The sequence below is a fragment of the Cyrtonyx montezumae genome, unplaced genomic scaffold, assembly GCF_038088225.1.
Source record: "Cyrtonyx montezumae isolate F1298 unplaced genomic scaffold, pur_monq_1.0 scaffold_24, whole genome shotgun sequence".
Taxonomy (NCBI): domain Eukaryota; kingdom Metazoa; phylum Chordata; class Aves; order Galliformes; family Odontophoridae; genus Cyrtonyx; species Cyrtonyx montezumae.
This window is the reverse complement of record NW_027071981.1, coordinates 8,068,756-8,087,849: the sequence shown is the minus strand read 5'-3', so window position 1 is coordinate 8,087,849 and position 19,094 is coordinate 8,068,756. Positions and strand designations below refer to the sequence as shown.

The 19,094-nt window shown below is 43.6% G+C and overlaps 1 protein-coding gene across 2 annotated transcripts in view; it reads right to left on the bottom strand.

Annotated features, from left to right (window-relative positions):
- FBXO11 (F-box protein 11) overlaps positions 1-8,863 on the bottom strand; it is a 61,736-nt gene extending 52,873 nt beyond the window's left edge. Inside the window, exon 1 of one of the 2 annotated variants that reach the window (XM_065739589.1) lies at positions 8,442-8,863. In XM_065739589.1, the coding sequence (XP_065595661.1) occupies positions 8,442-8,559 (118 nt within the window). In that variant the 5' untranslated portion in view covers positions 8,560-8,863. The remainder of the gene's footprint in view (positions 1-8,441) is intronic. The other variant, XM_065739588.1, reaches the window with a different exon arrangement.
- Between the last annotated feature and the right edge of the window lie 10,231 nt (positions 8,864-19,094).

The following is a 19,094-nucleotide window of genomic DNA, read 5'->3' as shown; positions in this document are numbered from 1 at the left end:
TTTGAATAACTGATCTTGAATAACGGTTTGAGGTATACGCACAGCACATTTCTCCAAGAGGAAGACGGCCACAGACCTTATCACCTTCAGAGAAAAAATGAAGAGTCACACCTCAACAAAGTCTTACAGCCATCTAAAGCTGCTGCCCAGTCACCTTCAAAATGGCATCAACTTAAGGAAACAGCAAATAGTCTCTTGTGATAATCGCAAAATACTTATTTAGCCAAAAAGCATCTTTTCTATCCTCATTTCTTACTAAAATAATTATTTTTTTAAATATGCTTAAATGATTGTTAACAGAAGTTTTGCTGTACTTCCGGAGTATTAAGTTGCTGTAATCAACCATAGCCTACTCTGAACTTACTGTTGACAGATCACCTTTGCAACTATTTGTTTCTCAGAGGACTTCACTCAGCCAGCACCGAGGCCTACTGCACCTTCAGGAGACTGAACTCTACCAGTTACACTTTCCTGCTCATTTTCCCCAAGGACAAGAAAAAAAAAAAAAGGCCTTAGTGACTGTACCTTTTACCTAGTACCCCTTCTCACTGACTAGATAATGATGAGAAGTGGGAAGGAAGCATCATCTGTCATATACACTACATATAGGGTCAGCAGTGCAGTAGTCAACTGATGGGATTTGCCTAGGGGAGAAGGGGAAAATGCCTAACTGCTGAGAAGCATTTTGGCCCCTGCATGCTTAAGTAGTATTTCATATTCTTAGTAATTATTGATGAGGCAGATTGGATAGGTATGTATTGTTTGTATTGTTGGTTTATCCCTCATGCCAATTCAGGCTCAAGTCAAGTGCCATTTTGTGGTTAAGTGACAACCTCCCAAATAGCCAGGATTTCAGTGAGCTCTGAATCAGAACATGCAAAATGCACTACTGAAGCAGTATTGGAATTCTTGCAATCACCAACCATCTTCTAAAAGAAGTCAAAGCAAAACCTCTGTAAATACATCAAGAGACTGCAAAACAACTTACGTATTGTAGTGTTTTACAATGTGCTCATAAAGCTTTTGTAAGTGTTGCCAAAAGAAAAATGCACCCAGTAATTAACATCTGATTGATTTTCAGGGTAATATCTGTGTAGTAATCATTCCTTCAACAGGTATTGTCTCAAAGCAGCAACAGTACAGCAAATGATGGCAAAGCCCTCATCTCGCTGCTACAAAGATACACACAACTAGCTTGGGGACGGAAACTGGATGGTTTTTTTTGCCAAGGCACTCCAGCAGGTTTAACAATCCACGTGGAGAAGGGAGTGCCTTGAAAGAGCGTAATGAAAGACGGTCAAGCTAACTCAAATTACCTTCCATTTGCCACAGGCTAAGAGCATACACATGAACAATTACGATGCATCAGATACTACAGATCAGCTGACATATGGTAACCTGTCATCCTGCAATAACCTGTCCAAATACAAAGATAGCTTGAAATTTAGACCGGCTGCAGAGTTACAGATCAGCCCTACTCAGAAAGCAGAGACTGAACTCTGTAACTTTTGCTTCTGAATGTATAAACTGAAAACATACAGCGGAACAGAACCCACAGATCAGAGTCCGTAAGGCAGGCAGCCTGTTTCCAAACAATACAAACTGGGACGACCAAAAGGAAATACTTACTGTAACATGACCTATTCATGCTAACCAGCCCCTTGGTGCAGGAGCATGCCCACAGCATGATGATCATGAGACTGTAAGTTCAGCTCTTTGTTGGTCTGGACAGCGGTTATTCAAAACAAGTGCAGTAATTCCAATTACGGTTGTTCACTGTGCCTTGTAATGGTAACTCACAGTAGAAGGAAAAAAAACAAATGCTTCCTAACCTCATTCCCAGGAATGCTTGTTTCCCTGTGCAGCTTTCAGGAAGTAAAGGCTATCCTTCCAGCAGTCCACATCTTGAAGAACTCCTGCCCTCCTACTTTTCAGCCATTCTCATCTCTTCCAGCCCAAGAGCCATGTCTGATATGAGGTATAGTTCGTTTTTATTTTTTATTTTTTTCTAAATGTTCATTAAAACAATCTTTAAGCAACAGAATTAATCCAGACACATCTCATGGCAGCCCTGCTTTTTCCTCTCATTCCTACCGGCAAGTGCCAGTACAAGGCAGGGGATAAAAACACATGTTCAGAAGCAGGAATGGTGGGATAATCCCTCCCTCTAGCAACCAGGTTCTAAAATAACTGAGCTATCTTGTCCAAATGCAGCTAAATGAAATACCTCAGAGAGCAGAAGTAGTCCTTAAAAGCCCACTGAAAGAACCAAATGCTTTGCAAGTGGTTATTTGTTGCTTGTGTCCCACCAGCTTCAAAGAAAGGATGAACAACGGTACCATTTTAAGAGCAGGGAGCAATACACCAGCAAGCCTCATTTATTGAGAGCCACAACAACCACTGCACGAGTAATCCTTCTAGAAGCACCCCAAAGCCAGACATTTTAACCACCTTAACAAAGCTCACTCAACTTCCTAGTCAGAAGTAAAATTAAGATTATACAAGATAACCAATATAGTGCCTCCTTCACTCCAGAACCTATAGCAAGGCCTGGATTTCCTCTTTTGCGTCAATTTTAAGAGTTCTCTAAAGACAGAATCATAAAAATAGAATTTTAAGAGGTGTTCTGTAGTTTCACTACACATTTTAGTTTACTTCTTTCCTTCCCCCAGCAGCTCAGCTCATCAAGAAACAAAGAACTCAAATTAAAACTTCAGGATATATCCAGATAATAACAGTACAAACAATAACAAAAATTAGCAAGGACATCTTCCCTCCTTTTCAACCATTCAACAGAGGAATGACACATAAGCAAAAAACAAACGTAAGTATTAAACAATAAGCAAACTCAAGATTAGTAATGACAAAATCAAGTGAAAACAAACCTTCAATGTTTTTAGTTTCCATTAGCTCAGTTATGTCTCCTTGTCTTGTTTTTGCTACTGACAGTTTTGATTTGCTTTCCTTAATTGACCTTATAACATACAACCCTGAAGACATTTAATCCATGTACTTCAGGGAAGCCTGGAGAAACATACCACCTTTCCAGTACAGCAGATCAAGCAGTATGAAGCCACATGCTGCCAAAGGAAGTTTAAGCTGTGCCATAGATGACCCACACTGCAACACACCTGGAGCATGCTCGCACGCAGCAACCTCCATCGTGGAAATATAGCAGAGCAGTGGTGACCAAAGGAGCTGTTCTCGCTGCAGCGACAGCCCACCTCACCTCACCTCCCCTAATGAGACCACTGTGCAAGTGCAATAAGCACACGCTGCACATCAGCACTCTTTCTGGACACCCCAGCTTCACAATGCTGCTGAGGAAGCTGCTAGGGGAAGTAAGGTGGAAGCCTGACAGCAGCCACTGGGCTGATAGAATTCTCACAGCACTCCAACTACATGCATATGCATTAAATGCTGTGTATTTAGTGCCCATCACGTTTATTATGCCTAATGTCCTGCAATAAATCTTGGCACGTATAGGACAGCTGTGCTGCACTCCACCACTGTGAAGCTCAAAGGAAGCAGCAGAGCAGGAAAGGGACACAGGGGGTGACCTTCCTCCAAACAGAACGGTATCAAACAGATTCATTTAGGAGACACTGGTTACTTTATCACTGAAGCCAAGACTTAGTAGCTCAGAAACAAAATGAAAAAAGACTTGTTATTTCTGGGAAGCGATAAGAGTTGTTAGTATTCTTATGAATGACCAAGATATACCAAAACTAGAGACAACTAGCATAACCAGTAAGGAATATATTTGGTCTTTCCAGAAGTGAGAAAAGCTTTAGCACAAGTTTAGGCACTTGTCCTACAAGAAGAACAACAGCAGAAGAGTCCAACTCCTTTGCACGCACAATGCACAATGAGGATCTGAGAAAGAACAGTAGTGCTCGCAGTACCGAGTTCATAAACTCTCATTTTTTATCTGAAAGGCAAACTTTGGGAAGTTTTTACTGCAAAAACATATCCATATCTAAATATTTTCACAGCCTAAGATTCTCCTTTATATAATATGGAAAAACCTGTATTAGATTTCTTTCCACCTGGAGCAACTGATGCTGACTTCTTGCCATTAGGGATGATCCTACAAAAACTGAAACCAGTTTAGTTATTTTGACACGAGTCTGGGCATCTGCTTCAGAATAGGAGCCATTTAATTCCTTTACTGCTACAGCCCAGCACACACCAATAGATCCATTTTGGTGCATCTACTAAAAAACTAAATAACCACGCGCACACATACGCGCTTGAAAGAGGCCCAAAGAAAGACTCCTTAAGTTTCCTGAGATACTTATCTTGACATTACAAAATTCAAGCTGTGTGAGCAAGAGATCTACAGGAGCTTCGTTTCTACATGTTAGTGCCTTATACAGCCTAACCCACTCTTCCTCCTAGTACTTCCAGCACTCGTGTCTCCCCTGTGCAGACAGATGACTAATTCAATTACCTTGTGTGCTGACAGGACGCCTGGCTGTTGCTTCTTGGCATGGGCAGAAAGTGTAAGTTATAACTGTCTTTCCCTCATTGTCTTCTCTCTCGGCCCATCCGCCTATTTCCACAAAAGTTAAGAACTTCACAGTCTTTTGTTAAATCTGGTTGAAATGAGCTAACAAGTTCAGAAGCTGCAGAGTGACAGACAGAGTGACAGACAGACTATATGGGTGCATAAATCTTGTTTTCTTTGGAAAATAGATCAAGGAGGGAAAAAAAGCATTAAAAAAAATTTTTAAAAGCAAACTTGCAAGGTAGGTGTATGGGCTGTGCTCCATGCTCCTCAGCTCCAGAAGTAGACCTAGCTCAACCCAACCTAAATGGGAGCAGCCACAGTCCCACCACACCCACGGGCATTCAGCGTTGTCCCTTCCCTTCTACAGGCAACTCCTGCCAAAAATACACCTGTGAAAGAAAAAAAGGAATTGCTTTTTGGCACAGCTAGCTCTGAGCCTGCTCGCTGCCTTGTCACATGGACACCAACACAATATAAAAGAAAGAAGCAGGAGCTCAGTAGCCCCAGCTGCCATGGCACTGCACACGTGGTACTTAACAACACGCAAGACACAATCCTGAAAACACTTAATGCTGGACATAAATCTCAGAGCCTCATTAGTGCCATATCCAGTAATGTGCTGATGTTATAGAGAAGCACATATACATTCATGGATTTATCATTTTGGGAAGGTTAGGAACAAGAAAAAAAGAAACCATCGAATGCTATGGCATTCTGGGTTTTCCGTATTATTATTTTTGTATTTTTTTAAGTGTCAGATCTTGTTTTCTTCCCGAAAGCATAGCTAAACCTATACCCTCAAGCTTATTAAAAAAAATTAAAAATAAAAATAAAAATGAAGAAGCACTGCAAGCAAACGTGGGAATATTTAAACACAGATATCAGTCAGTCCTGGGCTCCCTCTGTACAGACTATTGTCCTAAATAAAGTCAAAGGATCCATCAATACTGAACTCTTTGTGCAGAATTCCAGACCCACAGAACAAACCATTGGCAGCATTGGTGCCTGGGCAAAGATCAACAGGGAGAAGGTAAAGCAGAAGAAGCAGAGCGTATAGCCAGAGTGGCTAATTTAGATGGAGGGAGGTGTGAACAGCAGAACATAAGGCAAAACATCTTGGGAAGAATATCCTGTTGACATCTTGGCCATACAACACAGTAAGGTTAGAGTAGAAAAAACTACGCATTTATGATCTCCCTTCCCCACTGCAATCAGAATAAAAGCATGAAATCATTACTTACCAAAGCATAATACAGTTAGCATGAATACAGGTTAATTTATTCATGCTACATATATAAAATACATAAATAACCTTGAATTATAAAATGCTGCATTATACTATTCTAAACCCGGACGGGGAACCTTTGACAGCGGATTTTTTAAGCATTTTATTTCCTAGCAATGTATTAATAACAGGAGCCCTAACTCCCAGCTTTTAACCAATGGTGAAAATTTGGCAGCTGTTGCACAGTTGCAGTACACCTGTGCAGCACCAAATAATAAATAAAATTCTGGATCTAGCAAACATTCTACTAAGCAATCTGCTTTAATGACACGGAACAAGAAGAAGTTCCAAAGATTAGCCATGCACTACATTACAAATTCTGTTCCAAGGTATTTATAAGCCCCTCCTTACAGATATGAAGGAGGAGAGGAATTAATTATAGCAAAAAATATTTGTCATTTAATCACAAGCACACTCACATTATCCAATTTCTTTTTTTTTTTTTAACCAAATTTACATCTGAGTTTAATTTAGATCTTTTACTAATAACTTGCACTGCTTCTTTTCTACAGTCTTTTTAAGGTGACCTACATTGCTTGGGAATAAAGGTGAAAAAAAGTCAGCACTTGTGTGGTACAGTCTAACCCCAGCATATTGGCTTCTAATTTAGCAGCATTATTCATCATCCCTTACAGCTACAGCCCTGCACAAAGCCACCAAAGTCACAGGTAAAACTGCCACCAGCTTCCAGAGAGACTGGATCAGGCCTCCAGAGTTTCAAGATGGGGACAGGAACTGGACAGGAGAGACCCTAATTGTAAATAAAATCCAACACAAAAGACACCAATGCATTTTTGAGGAGTGAGACCTCGGTGCAACTGACCTTCAAAAAATGGAAGGAAAAGGCGAGCAGTGGTGACCCATATGGAACAGGAATTTTGGCAAACGGTCCCCACCACTGAGTGGTAAACAGCAGTAACAACGCAAGGGAGAACAAAAAAGTTACTGCAGAATTCCACAAAATGTCAGAGTAACGCCTCCAGTTTTATCAGAAGAAAGTTTCTGCCTCTATCTGTGGGCAAATTAGTACCATGTGAGCAGTCGGAGACAGGTAGTGCAACGTGAAGCTGAACCACCAAAGCATTTCATCTGTGAGCACGGCTTTCTGAATGCCTTTGCAAATCGTGTTTTCATCTGCTGAAAATAAAAAGTGAACTGGGGGGGGGGGGGCAAAAAAACCCCTGCATTATGCATATGGAACAACAACGACAAAAACCCTCAGCGTGTCATTGAGAGGAGGAAGTACTTTTTTTTTTTTTTTTTAATGTCAGCTTAGCAGAGAAGTCATTTTAATTATATAATTACGGAAGATTTGGGAAGATTTACACAAGCCCCATAATTGGGCATAAGACATCACATCCTCTGGTACATGCACCGCTCTGGTCTGGGGAACATTCTTTGCTCTGACCAATGTGTGCGGGGGGGGGGGGGGGGGGGTGGGAGGAAGGGGAGGGGAGAGGCAAGCAGAAATTAAAAATACTTCCTCAGATTAAATCGTATTTACTTCATTCGATTAAAACGCTTTGATTGCTGAAGAGGCGCTGAGACATTTATCGTGACGCATCTGCGTGGTTAAACACCGCGTTCTCGAGGCGATAGCCCCGACACTCAAACAAAAGGCGTTCGCCTGACAATGAGGGGCTCTTTATTTTAAAAAGCCATTTGCGCATCCAAACCCGCACTGCCGACCCCGTCCCCTCCGTCGTGCGGGAGCCGTGACAGCCGCCGCATGAAACATTAAAACCCCTATCCGGCAGATAAGCCATGCAAAATGTCTCCCTCCGATCCCACCCCCATCTCGCCTCCAAATAAATAAATAAATACGGAGGAAATGTGCAAGGCACCGAGCACACCGGCAGCACCGGCGCTGCCCGAGGCCCCGGGCCCGAGGGATCGCCCTCGCCACCGCTCCCCGGCCCGCACGAGGGGAGGGCTCCCACCTCCTCCCTCACACAATGGTGCTCGCCCTCCCCGGCTCCGGATCGCCGCCGTTTGGCGCTAGGCCCCGGCCCCAGAGGGGCGGGCGGACCCACGGGCAGGGCCGAGGCGCGAGGGGACGGCGGCCCCGCTCGGGCCGCGGTAAAGACGCGGCCGTCGGTCGCCCCTCCGCCGCGCCTCGCGCCACCGAAGCGCGGCCGCCGAACTGCGCACATCGCTGCCGGGCCGCGTTCCGCCGGGGGTGTCCGGCGCCGGCTCCCCTCCTCCCGCCGCTCCCCGCCGGGCGATGGCGGCGCGGCTCTGAGGGACGGGGGGAGGGGTGTGTGTGTGTGGGGTGGTTGGGGGGGGGGGGTCTCGCCCCACTCCCTCCCGCGGGGCCAGCGGCGATCGCCTCTCTCCCTACACCCCCACCCCATTCTCCCCCACCACCCCCTTAAAGGCGGGCGTGGGAGCGCGGGGCCGAGCCCCCGCCTCCCTCTCTCCTTCTCCCTCCCTCCCTCCCTCCCCTCCCTCTCTCTCTCGCTCTCTCTCTCCCTCTCTCTCTCTCTCGGCGGGGCCCGACGGCCCCGGGCCGGGCAGAGCCTGAGCCAAACAAAGCGCGGCCTGAGCGGGAGCCAGGGGTGAAGCCGCCTGGGCCCTTCCTGCCGTGGCGCGGCCCGGCTCCGCCACCGGCCCCGCGCAGGCCTCGCTCGGCGCCGCGCTTACCCCGATCCCCGGCGGCGGCGGCGGCGGCGTTGTTCCTCTCCTGCTGCTGCTGCTGCTGCACCGGGCGCGGCCTGGACACTCGCCTGGGTCTCCTGTTGGCGGCTCGGACCGAGTTCATTTGCCGACTCGTGTGGGTGGCGGGAGGGGAGGGGGGAAGCCTCCAGCACCCGGCGCCTCGTCGGGAGGAAGGAGGGAGCCGCGGGCGGCCGCCTCGCCTCGCCGCAGCGGGCAATAGGGAAGGGAAGGGAAGGAGGGGGCTCCGGGCGCGGGTCCCGCCGCTCCCCGGCTCGCTCGGAGGCAGAGGAGCCGCTGGGTCTCCCGAGCGCTGCCTGCGGGGGACGTCGGCTCCGCGCCCCCCTCCCGGCCCCCCCGAAAATCCCTCTCTTAAAGGAGCCCCGCGGTCTTGCCCGTCTCAAGCCCGTCGCTGCTCCGTGGCAGGAGGAGCCATTGACACTGCCGGAGACACACACTCTCAGGGAGGCGGCCGCTGGCGGCCGTGCTCTGCCAATCGCCGTTTCCCACACAGCGGGCCGACGGCAGAGCGACCAATCGGCGTGCGGCTTCTATGAGGCGCGGGGTGGGCGAGCGGCGCGGCGCGGGGTGGGGTGGCGGAGCGCGATATAAGGGAGGGCGGGGGTAGGCCGGGCTGGGCGCTGTGCTGTGGGCGAGCGGCCATGGCGGCGGGAGCGGCCGCGGCCTGGCTGTGGGGGGGAGCCTCGCGGGGCCGCACCGCACCGCTGAGTCCGCCGCGTGGGCCGCCCTGCAACGCGGAGCTCCTTTCGGGGGCACGCAGGTGGGCGAGCACCGGGATGAAGAGCTCGGAGGGGTCCGAAGCCCGAATGTAAGGGGAGGGAGCGGGCTGCCCGGCTGCCTTGTTGTGTGGTTGCCCTGCCTTGGTAACACGCGTGTGCTCGGCGCTGTGGTGGGAGTTTCCGCAGAGTGCTTGTTTCCTGACTAGTTGTTAGCAACTTATTCATTCGGGGAGTGAATGTGTTGCTCGGGTTGTGTGCACTCTTTCTCCAGTGCATCAGCATGCTGTTTATTTTGGGCTGACTGTTTAGACTCCGTTTTGTCCTGTTTGTTGTGTTGCTGTTCCGTTGGTGACTTGCAACCAGGAAAGAATGATTGAATCAAACTGTGCTTTCTTGCTTTTCAGAGTTCTGCTAACAAAATGGTGAAATCCAAGCAGTGAGGAGTACGCATTCTCTTTGCAGAGTCTGCTTCTATTGCTGCTAAGGTTGGTCAGCAGGTAGTACTGCTTTAAACTCAGCACTTGAGGCCTCTGGAATTAGCACCTGCTGCATTAGCTGGTGTAGAATGTAAGCAAATGCTTGTAATTAAAAGTACATTAGGTAGAATGTTGTTCAAAGTTGATACGAAGATACAGTGGAACCTCAGGAGGTGACTGCTCTCGTAAAACGTAAGTCATAATTTAAAGATATTTGTACTTCTAAAGTCAGCGATAATGGAAGTTGACTATCAGTCCAGAAAACAAGTGCCTATGTAGTGTGTATATATAAGGGATTATTTTCTAGACTTTATCTTTTGTTGATGGGAAAAAAAACAGTGGAGGGCTGTTTTCTACACTTAAGAAAAAATAATTCTTCCCCCTCTCAAAGGAAGATGAATAATAAGGGTTAGTGCATGTAAAGATACCTTCACAGGAAAAGGGAATAGCTGTTACTGTGTTTGGGGCTGATATCTGTCATAACGATTGCCAGGCTAGCAGACAGATGTTTGTTAGAATGTGCAGGTATCAAAGCTTTTCTTTTTTGCTGTTAACAGCATTGTGAGTTAACAGTGTTGAGAAACTACTTTAATGAATAATCCATTTAGAGAAGTGTGCCTAACTTACTGTGATGCTGTTAAAGAATTTCACGCATCTGGGAACTTATTTAGCATTTCTGAAATTTAACTGTTTCTTTTAAGCTGTTCTTGTTGATCTCTCTTTTTCCCTTCCAAGATCCAGAAAATGATTTCTTAGTGACTCAAAGTTAACTAAAATTATTCAGTAGTGTATTTCAATTTCATAGAGCTGCACAAGTTCTTGAAAACGTTTGAGATACAAAATGGATGGAGAGCTAATTTTCATCTAAAGCTTTGGGTGCTAGAAAAAAATTGAAACTTGAAGTGGAGCAAGACTTCTAAGAAGTCAGAATCTTGATCTACTTTGAAAGCAAAGCATTTCTTGTTATAAAAACACCTTTTGTAATTGGCTTCTTAAACTGTAACTTGTGTTAAGAACATAATGGTGTGAGTCAGTAAAACTTATTGTGAATGGGAGAAAACGTGATTATTCATGAACAGATCTAGTGTGGAGTTATACTGATTTAGCCAAGCTTGAGGATAGTCTCTAGAAGGCTGAAGTGAAAAATGCTTTGAGTTGCTATGGTAAGTATGCTGAGTAAGATGAACTGTATCAAGTTACTAAATAAATTGCTGGTATAAAAGTGATGCATGGAAGTGTTTGTATCTTATAAAGCATGGAGTATCAAAATAGTTACGTTTATTTTCTGATGATCTTGGCTATGCATGAAGAGGCCAGACATTAGAAAGCCTGGGAATTCTTCTTCTTTCATAACAGAATTAAATGTATACTGTTTATCTGAGGTGGCAATTGTAATTTCAGTTTTGTAACTCATTGCTTAAAAACTTTATATATAGCAATCTCATGGATTCATTATTGTGATGGAGCTCCTTGAGGAAACCCCCTTGTGCCACACAGAAGTACATGGCGTGTTCTGTGGCCTATCCAAGCTGCACTGAATTTCAAATGTGGATCTTCTCTTCGTGTACATGAAGAGTTGCCTGCCAAGAGATCAACTTCCTTTCTGCATGTGGAAAGAGATGCCACAGTGTGCTTAGTGATGGCAGTGAGTTGTTAATTATGAGCAGTTGGAGCTGTTTAACTAATGAGACAACTTCACAGAAGTAGCACAAGTGGTAGTGATGGGAATACTGCCACAGTTTCCTATTTACTTGTGAGGGCGAGGAGAGGGACAAGTAAGCAACTCTGATTCTGCTGTTTTCTGAAGGGAAGATGACAAAACACCCTGAAGATCTGCTCAAGATAGTGGTTAATACAGCAAGTAATCCTTTTCTAAAATTTCAGTAGAGACTAGAGAAGAAATAAGATGGTAACAGTAAGCTTGGCTGACAAATTAGTATGGGACAGTGTAAGCTATTAAGTCAGTAATGCCAGGGTGAGATCTTCAGGAATCTGCACTATTTTGAATCACTGCTATTTTCTTTAATATGCCCATTCTGTAGTGCCCTTATTTCAGTGTGTTGAGAATGCTTTGAATGTGAGACAGAATCATCTTACAGTGTGTGAGTGTGCAGCCTTTTGGCTTGCTTGGGCCCCATTGAGTAAAGAATTGTCTTGTGCTATAGATTGCTTTGAAAGCAATGCCTTCTATTTATGTTAATGGAAGCTACAACAGATGTAATAAGCACAGTAGCTCTGTTTGATAGAGCAAATTCTTGTCTACACTGAGAAACAGCATTTTGAAACTACCACTGTTAGCTGTGCTAGCAATGAACATACACGCTGTGCTTGTCAGAAACCTGCACTGAGGTGACCTATTGTTGCCACTGCTGAAATGCACCAGCCACTGTCTCACTTGCTCTCATCCACTGTTAGGTCTCCTTAAATGTTCAGCAAATGTCAATGAATGCCAGTGGGTGCTTTTTATTTTTGCATGGAGGATTTCAGTGATGCCTTTGCTCCCTATGGGCTTCCATGTCAGATGCCATTGTGTCAGACTGCCCCTCTACTGCCATCTGTCCCACAGCAACAGCAAGCAATGGGATATTGGTGGGAGGGTTTGACCTGCTGTCCTACCAACTTCTACCTCTGTCCCTGTGGGCCAACTTGACAAAGCGGGAGGCATTACTTTTGGAACAGCATTTGTGCAATGTAGTTAACTTACATGGTTATGTAAGTAACAAAAGTAATATTTCTATTAAAACAGGAAAAGAGCAGCAACATAAAAGCTAGTGTGAAACTAGTGAATAAGTTTGGTTTAGTGGCAGGGATTGCAATTCTTAGAGAGTTCTCAAGGTTCTCACTGGAGTTTTTTTATGAAGCTTTACTCTTTGCTTTGTCCTTGACAACAGTTGTTCACAAATGCACGTACTGCCAAAAGCAGTGCCATGAATAAAGCATGACTATGAAGTGAGGGGTATTTCTCTTTTACAAATGTCTGGTAAAGAGGCATGCTCAGATTTTTGAGTTAGTATCTGATTGCAAATCTGTACGTTCCATTTGAAAAATGTACTTATGTCAAATGAAAATGGAATTGCAAATTTACCAAAACTTTGCAGTCTTGAAACCAACTCTCAAATTTCTATTAACAGAAATCAAGGCTGCATTTTTTTTTTTACTGTTTGCAGGACTCTGTTTAGCCAGGGTATCAAGATGAATAAAATGATTTGCCATAACTTGAGTTAGCTCTGCTCTCTCCATCCCCTGATTTCAGCTTAGTAACATGCTGATCTTTGCTGCTGAGCAATGGGTGTGTGCCTGGGGCCAGGCTGGGCTGCTCGGTGGGGCAGAGCTGCTGCTGTGGTTGCAGGGGGTGGCTGCCTTGGAAGCTCTGCTGGGCTGCATGAGGGCTGCAGGTTGGATATGCCTGTTATGATCCCTTCTTTGCCTGAGAATGTGATAGAATAACAGATTTCACTGTATGGTGGGCTGTGGTTTACTTCTAAGGAGCTCACAGAAGATAAGTAGAAACAGACTTCAAATTGTTTATGAAGGCCTAAATCTCTTTGAGATTGTTCAGAATCAGCACATTGAAAAATAGTAAATCCCTGACCTGTTGTTAGGTGGAAAACACACAGCAATCTCCATGGTTCTTCCTTAATACTTGAGGAAAAATAGTATGTTGAGGCCACTGTTGCAGGTTGTTGCAGAAAACCCAACACAGAGCTCATTACAACTGGATTTGAACAAGAAATACAAGAAGTCAGGTATTTATCTTGGTGTTTAATCAGTTCAAATGGCTCTGCAAGGGGCCACGTGTCTGTCTTATGGATGAAAGTGAGGCACAAAGAGCTGAAATAACTTGCCCAACAGTGTTTTTAGGCTATTAGCAGGGCCAGGAGTAGAACTGAAGAAACAGGAGTCTTTAAGGCTTTCTCCACAGTGTCACATTACAGCTTTAGGAAGCATAAGCTTCTGCCTGTAATTTCTAAGTATTTCATAAGCTGTTCATAGGTGCCTGGTCTAAAAGAGCTGTTTTGGAGACTTGGGGCTGACCCACTGGTGACTATTCAAATTCAGACCTGGAGGGTTGTTTCTAATAAGCTTGGAAGAAGCGAACCTTTCAGAAATTGGGGTGTATTTATCTGGTTGGACTTGCTTGTTCTGGAGCTGAACATATGAATGCTGTTTTGTTACAGTTACTCTGACCCCTGGTTCAGCTAAATCTTCCTGATCTTACTGTAAATGGTTGTTAAAACTCTACCATTTGACTGGAATCTGTGTCTCCTGAAGTCTAGCTTGATTTTTGGCTGACCTTAACAGGTTAACCTCGTGGGTGAATGTCTGTGCCTGGCACGTTGCTTGTTGCTGTACCAACTTGGGCTCTGTGAACTGAGCAGAGACCTTGGGAAGAAGAAACGTGTATTTCCTGTAAGTACACAGCTATTGAAACTTGGTTATTTAATATCCTAATTTTGATTCTGCTCTAATAAAAAGTTTTTGGAAGTCGGAATGATGTCTCAGGCTTTTTCTTTTTTCCAATAAAAAGTAGCTGCTGAAGAGCCCTGGTGGAATGGTGTATGAGTTTCAAGGCATCATTGTCACTCTTCTGGTCATATTTTAAAACTGTATGTATGGGTGCATATAAACACCACCTGCTTCAGGATTTTCTCAGTATTTTCAGGCTTTGGCAGCGTTACAGAGCATCCAATAGATGCTGCTCTAATGGAATTCAGCACCTCGGTGCTGACTGACATTTATGAAGGGGTGATACCTACTTCAGTCCTGAACACAAGAACTGAAAGTGTTGGAAGCAAAATAGTCTAACCATCAGCATGTGAATATGGTGGCAAAATGTTTTTGCTTCAGATATTGAAAGCAAAGCAGGTGGGTGTGGTTACTGTTAGTACTGTCTGCCTGCTTTACCTTATCAGTGATTTTTTTGTTTACTGGTGGGAACAAGTTCTTCATACTAACAGTGATGAGTATGAGTGATCTTGCTATCTTTCTTTGCTGTTGGGTAGTCCAGTACTATAGATATCTTGCTCCAAAGCTTTATCTTTCTCCTTGGGGTTTTAGTTAAATGTGGAAGGGCTTTGAATTTGATTGCCGTAAGCCTGTCAACAGCTGATCAGTGATAAATAAGTGTAGCACATCATATGCATATGTCTTGTCAGTTTGTTCCTTTTCTAGGTTGGCCAGCTGGAGTCGAATCCTTGTCCTTCTTAGCCTCAGTTGGATCTATCAGTCATGGCTTATCTTACGAGTGAGGGAAAGGGTCTTATGAGTGATTTATGAAAGGTGTTTCCCCAGAAAGGGTTTTTGAATGTCCTGAAGAGTATTTTACAGTTAGGGTTTAATTTATCATTGCCATTAAAAAGCAGTCCTGCTCTTCACAGGTATCATTTTGCTGTCCCTACGCTGTCCTCTCTTCTGTCAGCTAGTATTTATACAGCAGCATGGTTAAGAGGTGATTTAGCTGAGAAATAACCCAGCTAGAAGTGTGGCTAGTTTTTGTGTGTGTGCAACTGTTAGTATCCTGTAACTGCATGCTACCAGCCCCTCCCTGAACCTCTGGGTGAAAGCCGTTTTGTTAGGTCTGTTTTTCTGAGATGCTCTCAGATGTGGCTGCTATGCTGTAGGACCTCTTTGGGCTTCTGGTGAAGCACTGCAGTACTTAAGGATAACCAGCTTACAATCACTTAAAGTAGTTTGTTTCCATTCACTGCCACGTGGTGGTGATGTTGATTGTTCCCTCCTAAAGCTGAGGGTAAGTGGCAGATAAAATTGACGGGATGTCCTGTAGTTAGATCAGTGCCTCCAGATGACACTCACCAGTGCCATGTGGTTTTGCCAGCTACCAATACGGTGAGGACATGCGTGCTCCTATTGGTACTCTATTTTGCATGTATGTATTCCTATACCTCAGCAGGATGAGATAATGGACAGAAAGTATTTTGCTAAGGGAACCATTGACAAATTATAATTTTTCTGGGTAACATGCTGCAGATGTCTCCTCTTGAATCCTTGATCACCAAGGTCCATAACCCTTTGTTATGCAGAAGACTTAAAATAGGTTCATAGGTTCATATGAACAGAAGACTTAAAATCAGAAATTAACCCAAGTTGACTGGTGAAGGATAACTGAAACTGTGTATGGAGGGAGCTGTTCTCTCCTTCAGTTGTCTATGACTAATGCCTTGGGTTCTCATCAGTTTTATGCTGACAAGCAGGGATGGGGAAGAGATGATCCATTCAGAAGAATTTGTTTAAATGAGATCAATAGCACTGTAAAAATCTTCTCTGCTGACTACTGATTATAAGTGTCAGTGTGATCTAGGCCTTGAAGAAATTTGTATGATATAGGTGACAGCATAGTCACTGTAAGGACAGCTTCCAAAACACTTACATCTAAAGATCTAAATTTGTTTAATCAATTTGATTTTCAGGCACTTGTCTGTGTCCAGTATTACAAACCCAGATTTGCTGAGGCACTGAAAATCTTATGTCTTCTCATAGCTTAGCATTTGTTTCTGTTTTTCTTCACAGCAAAGCAGAAGAGGAAAGTGGAGAACTGAGATTCTCATGTATTTTGATGTCTCATTTGGCTAAGATGAAAAGGAAAACTTGAATAAGACAAGATTAGTCAAACATTTGAAAGATTTTTCCAATTAGGAATTTTATAAGAGGGGGCTGTGTGCTGTTTGTGCATACTGGTTATTGTCAGTCCCTGTAAGTGCAAGATTGAGATAGATGTTGCTCTAGAAGTTCATGTTTGTTTTGTAATCTCCATTTCTTAATATCTGACCCGTCTTTTTTCATCAAACTGATGATCTTATTTCTATTTGTGATTAAGTGGATGACTTTGTTTTGTAATATTGCTTGTCAGAAACAGGTATGTTTTGATATAATTTGCTTTTAGATTTACATCTGTAGCTAGCATCACTTCTGTTGAAGGTGTGAGTTTTATTTTTTTTCCAGTGGTGTATGATGCAGAAAACAAATGAGAATGACAAAAAGCATCAAGTCAGACGTTCTCTGTATAACCTCTTTTTCAATGGTCCATGAATTGCAGTAGTGAATTTTGGGGCAGTGTTGGACTGTGGAGTATACAGAGCAGTTTTTCATAGCTCTGAAGATGTTTGGGTGGATACTGGAGGTCTAGCCATCACAATTATATAGCTTCCACAGCCTGCGTGAGTGTCTTGACAGCTATGTTCTGTTGCAAGACAGTATATTGGGCTACGTATACATGCCTTCAGTGTTTCAAAATTCAGCCTGTGAGGTGTGGGAGAAAGAAGCTAGCAGTCAAATTTATGAGCCAAGTTTTTTTGGAGGTGTGCAAGAGTAGTTGGTGAAGAAACATAAAAGGATGAAGATTGGGGAGTGGAATGTTTGGTGTTGGTTTTAATTAGAATTGCCCTGTTTGTCATTCACTCCGTGGGATAAAAGGGAAAAATATCCTTTACTATAGCATGTGCAGAGAAAAAATATTTCTATTATAGTTAGTGAGCAATTCTAATTGGACTGCCAAATTTGTGTAAAACTCACACTGATTCAGTATTAAAGCTAGCAATTATCATGGGAGGGGGTGAAGGGGAGAAGGAAGGGGAATAAACCACCAAACTAATAAAGCCCAGTCAGTAAACTTTTCCCTCATGAATATAAGTGGTCTTGTGGCTTTCTCATTCTGAAAAGCAAAAAGATGGGGTTCATGTTGTGGCTTGGAAGAGAGCATGTTTTAAACCAGAGGAAGAAGTCAATGGATGACCTTTGGAGCTCGAGGAAGAAGGTTCTTCTGTCTTGGAGGGGCTTTCTTCCAGCCAAGGAGTAACCAGCTGCTCAGCCATACTGCTGTCTTCCCATAGGTGTGGTGCAGTGACATGCCTGGAGAAGTATTTGCTACCCTTGATTGTAGTTAGTCATGCTAAATGACCTGTGCTCTAATCTCCCTGCATTGTAAAGCAGCCAGAGTGACCGATACTGTTACCTCACGTGCTCCTGCAAGGTAGATTAGAATCTGCTGCTCCTGAATTTAATCACCTGGCAGCATCTTTAAAATACTTTCCAGAGTGTATGGACTGTAATCATTTTTAAGGCTTGAACCTTACTAAATGAAGCAAAACAATCTGTGCTCCTTTCATGTTAAAAATATATATTCAAATATTCTATATTTTAAAATTTAATATCAGCATAAGTGGGTGCAGATAACCCTTTCACCCTCTTTTTGATACAAAGACCTGATCTCACTTCGCATAAATGCTGCCATGTATAGACAGCAGTTCCATCTGAACAAACTCCTTTTTGGCTTCTGACTGAAAAGCATACGAAGAAAGAGTCCAGGGTAAGTACACTGGGTTGCTATCAAGCGTGATATGACAGATGTCACATCTAAAAATAATGGTAGAGAAAACAAAGCTATTAATTGATTGCTTTCCCTTTCTAAAATACAAGTAAGGCAGTTTTGACATTATTCAGCTCGGGTCATCAAATTCATATAATTATACACCAATGTAACACACACATCGTAGAAGAATGAGAAGTACGGAAAGATGAGTGTAGATGTAAATTTACTTGTCTTTTACAAAATGCTTTCTTGAGGTGCTGACATTTTCAGTACATTGATTGTTCATAATGAATACTCTTGCATAGGAAATTACCTTTGAAATATTTTGAGGCCAGAAAATGACTAAAAAGTTATTCACCAAAGAGCAGTCAATAATCTGCATCCGGGAGGAGATTTACAGGAGGCAAAACAAATTGATGTAAAAGAGGTTGCTTATACAAAAGCATGTATATGTGCTAAAACAGAAGCTTCAGAAGCAGTGTGGGCCAATTCAGAGGAAGTCGTTCTGTACTATGTAATCATGGGCCACTGAAGAAAAGAAGGAAGTTGCTTTGGGCAGTCTCCATACTTGTAGCAGAAGTCCAAGACGTTGTCATCTCTGCTGCAAATGAAATGCAAAGATTTGTTCTTTTGCTGTCTACTTTCAGGATGGATTATACTAGTCAGTGAAGATATAGTGCGTTTGAAGAATTTACTTAAAAATAAGGAAAATAAATTAGTTGATCTATCAGACTGCTTCCAGGCAGTAGTTTTTAAACAACTTGTCATGTGTTTCTTGGCTTTTACAGCTTCACATAAAAGCTTTTCCTGGTTCATAAAGAAAATTAATGTGAAATCAATAATGGCATTTAAAAATTCAGCAAACATTTCCTATCTAGAGAAAGTCTCTTTCAGAGTGCTACTAATGATACAGGAGAGTGGGAAAAACACACACAGTGTTGGCCCTAATGGCAAACACAGGAGAAAGCAGTGCAGATGAAAATGCAGTGAGGGATGATGCTTTTGGGAGCCACCAGGACTGGGGGAGCTCTGTATGCAGCCTGACCTGAACAAACTGTAGGGTCAACTTGTAAAAGTCCTTTGCCTGAAAATGTAACCT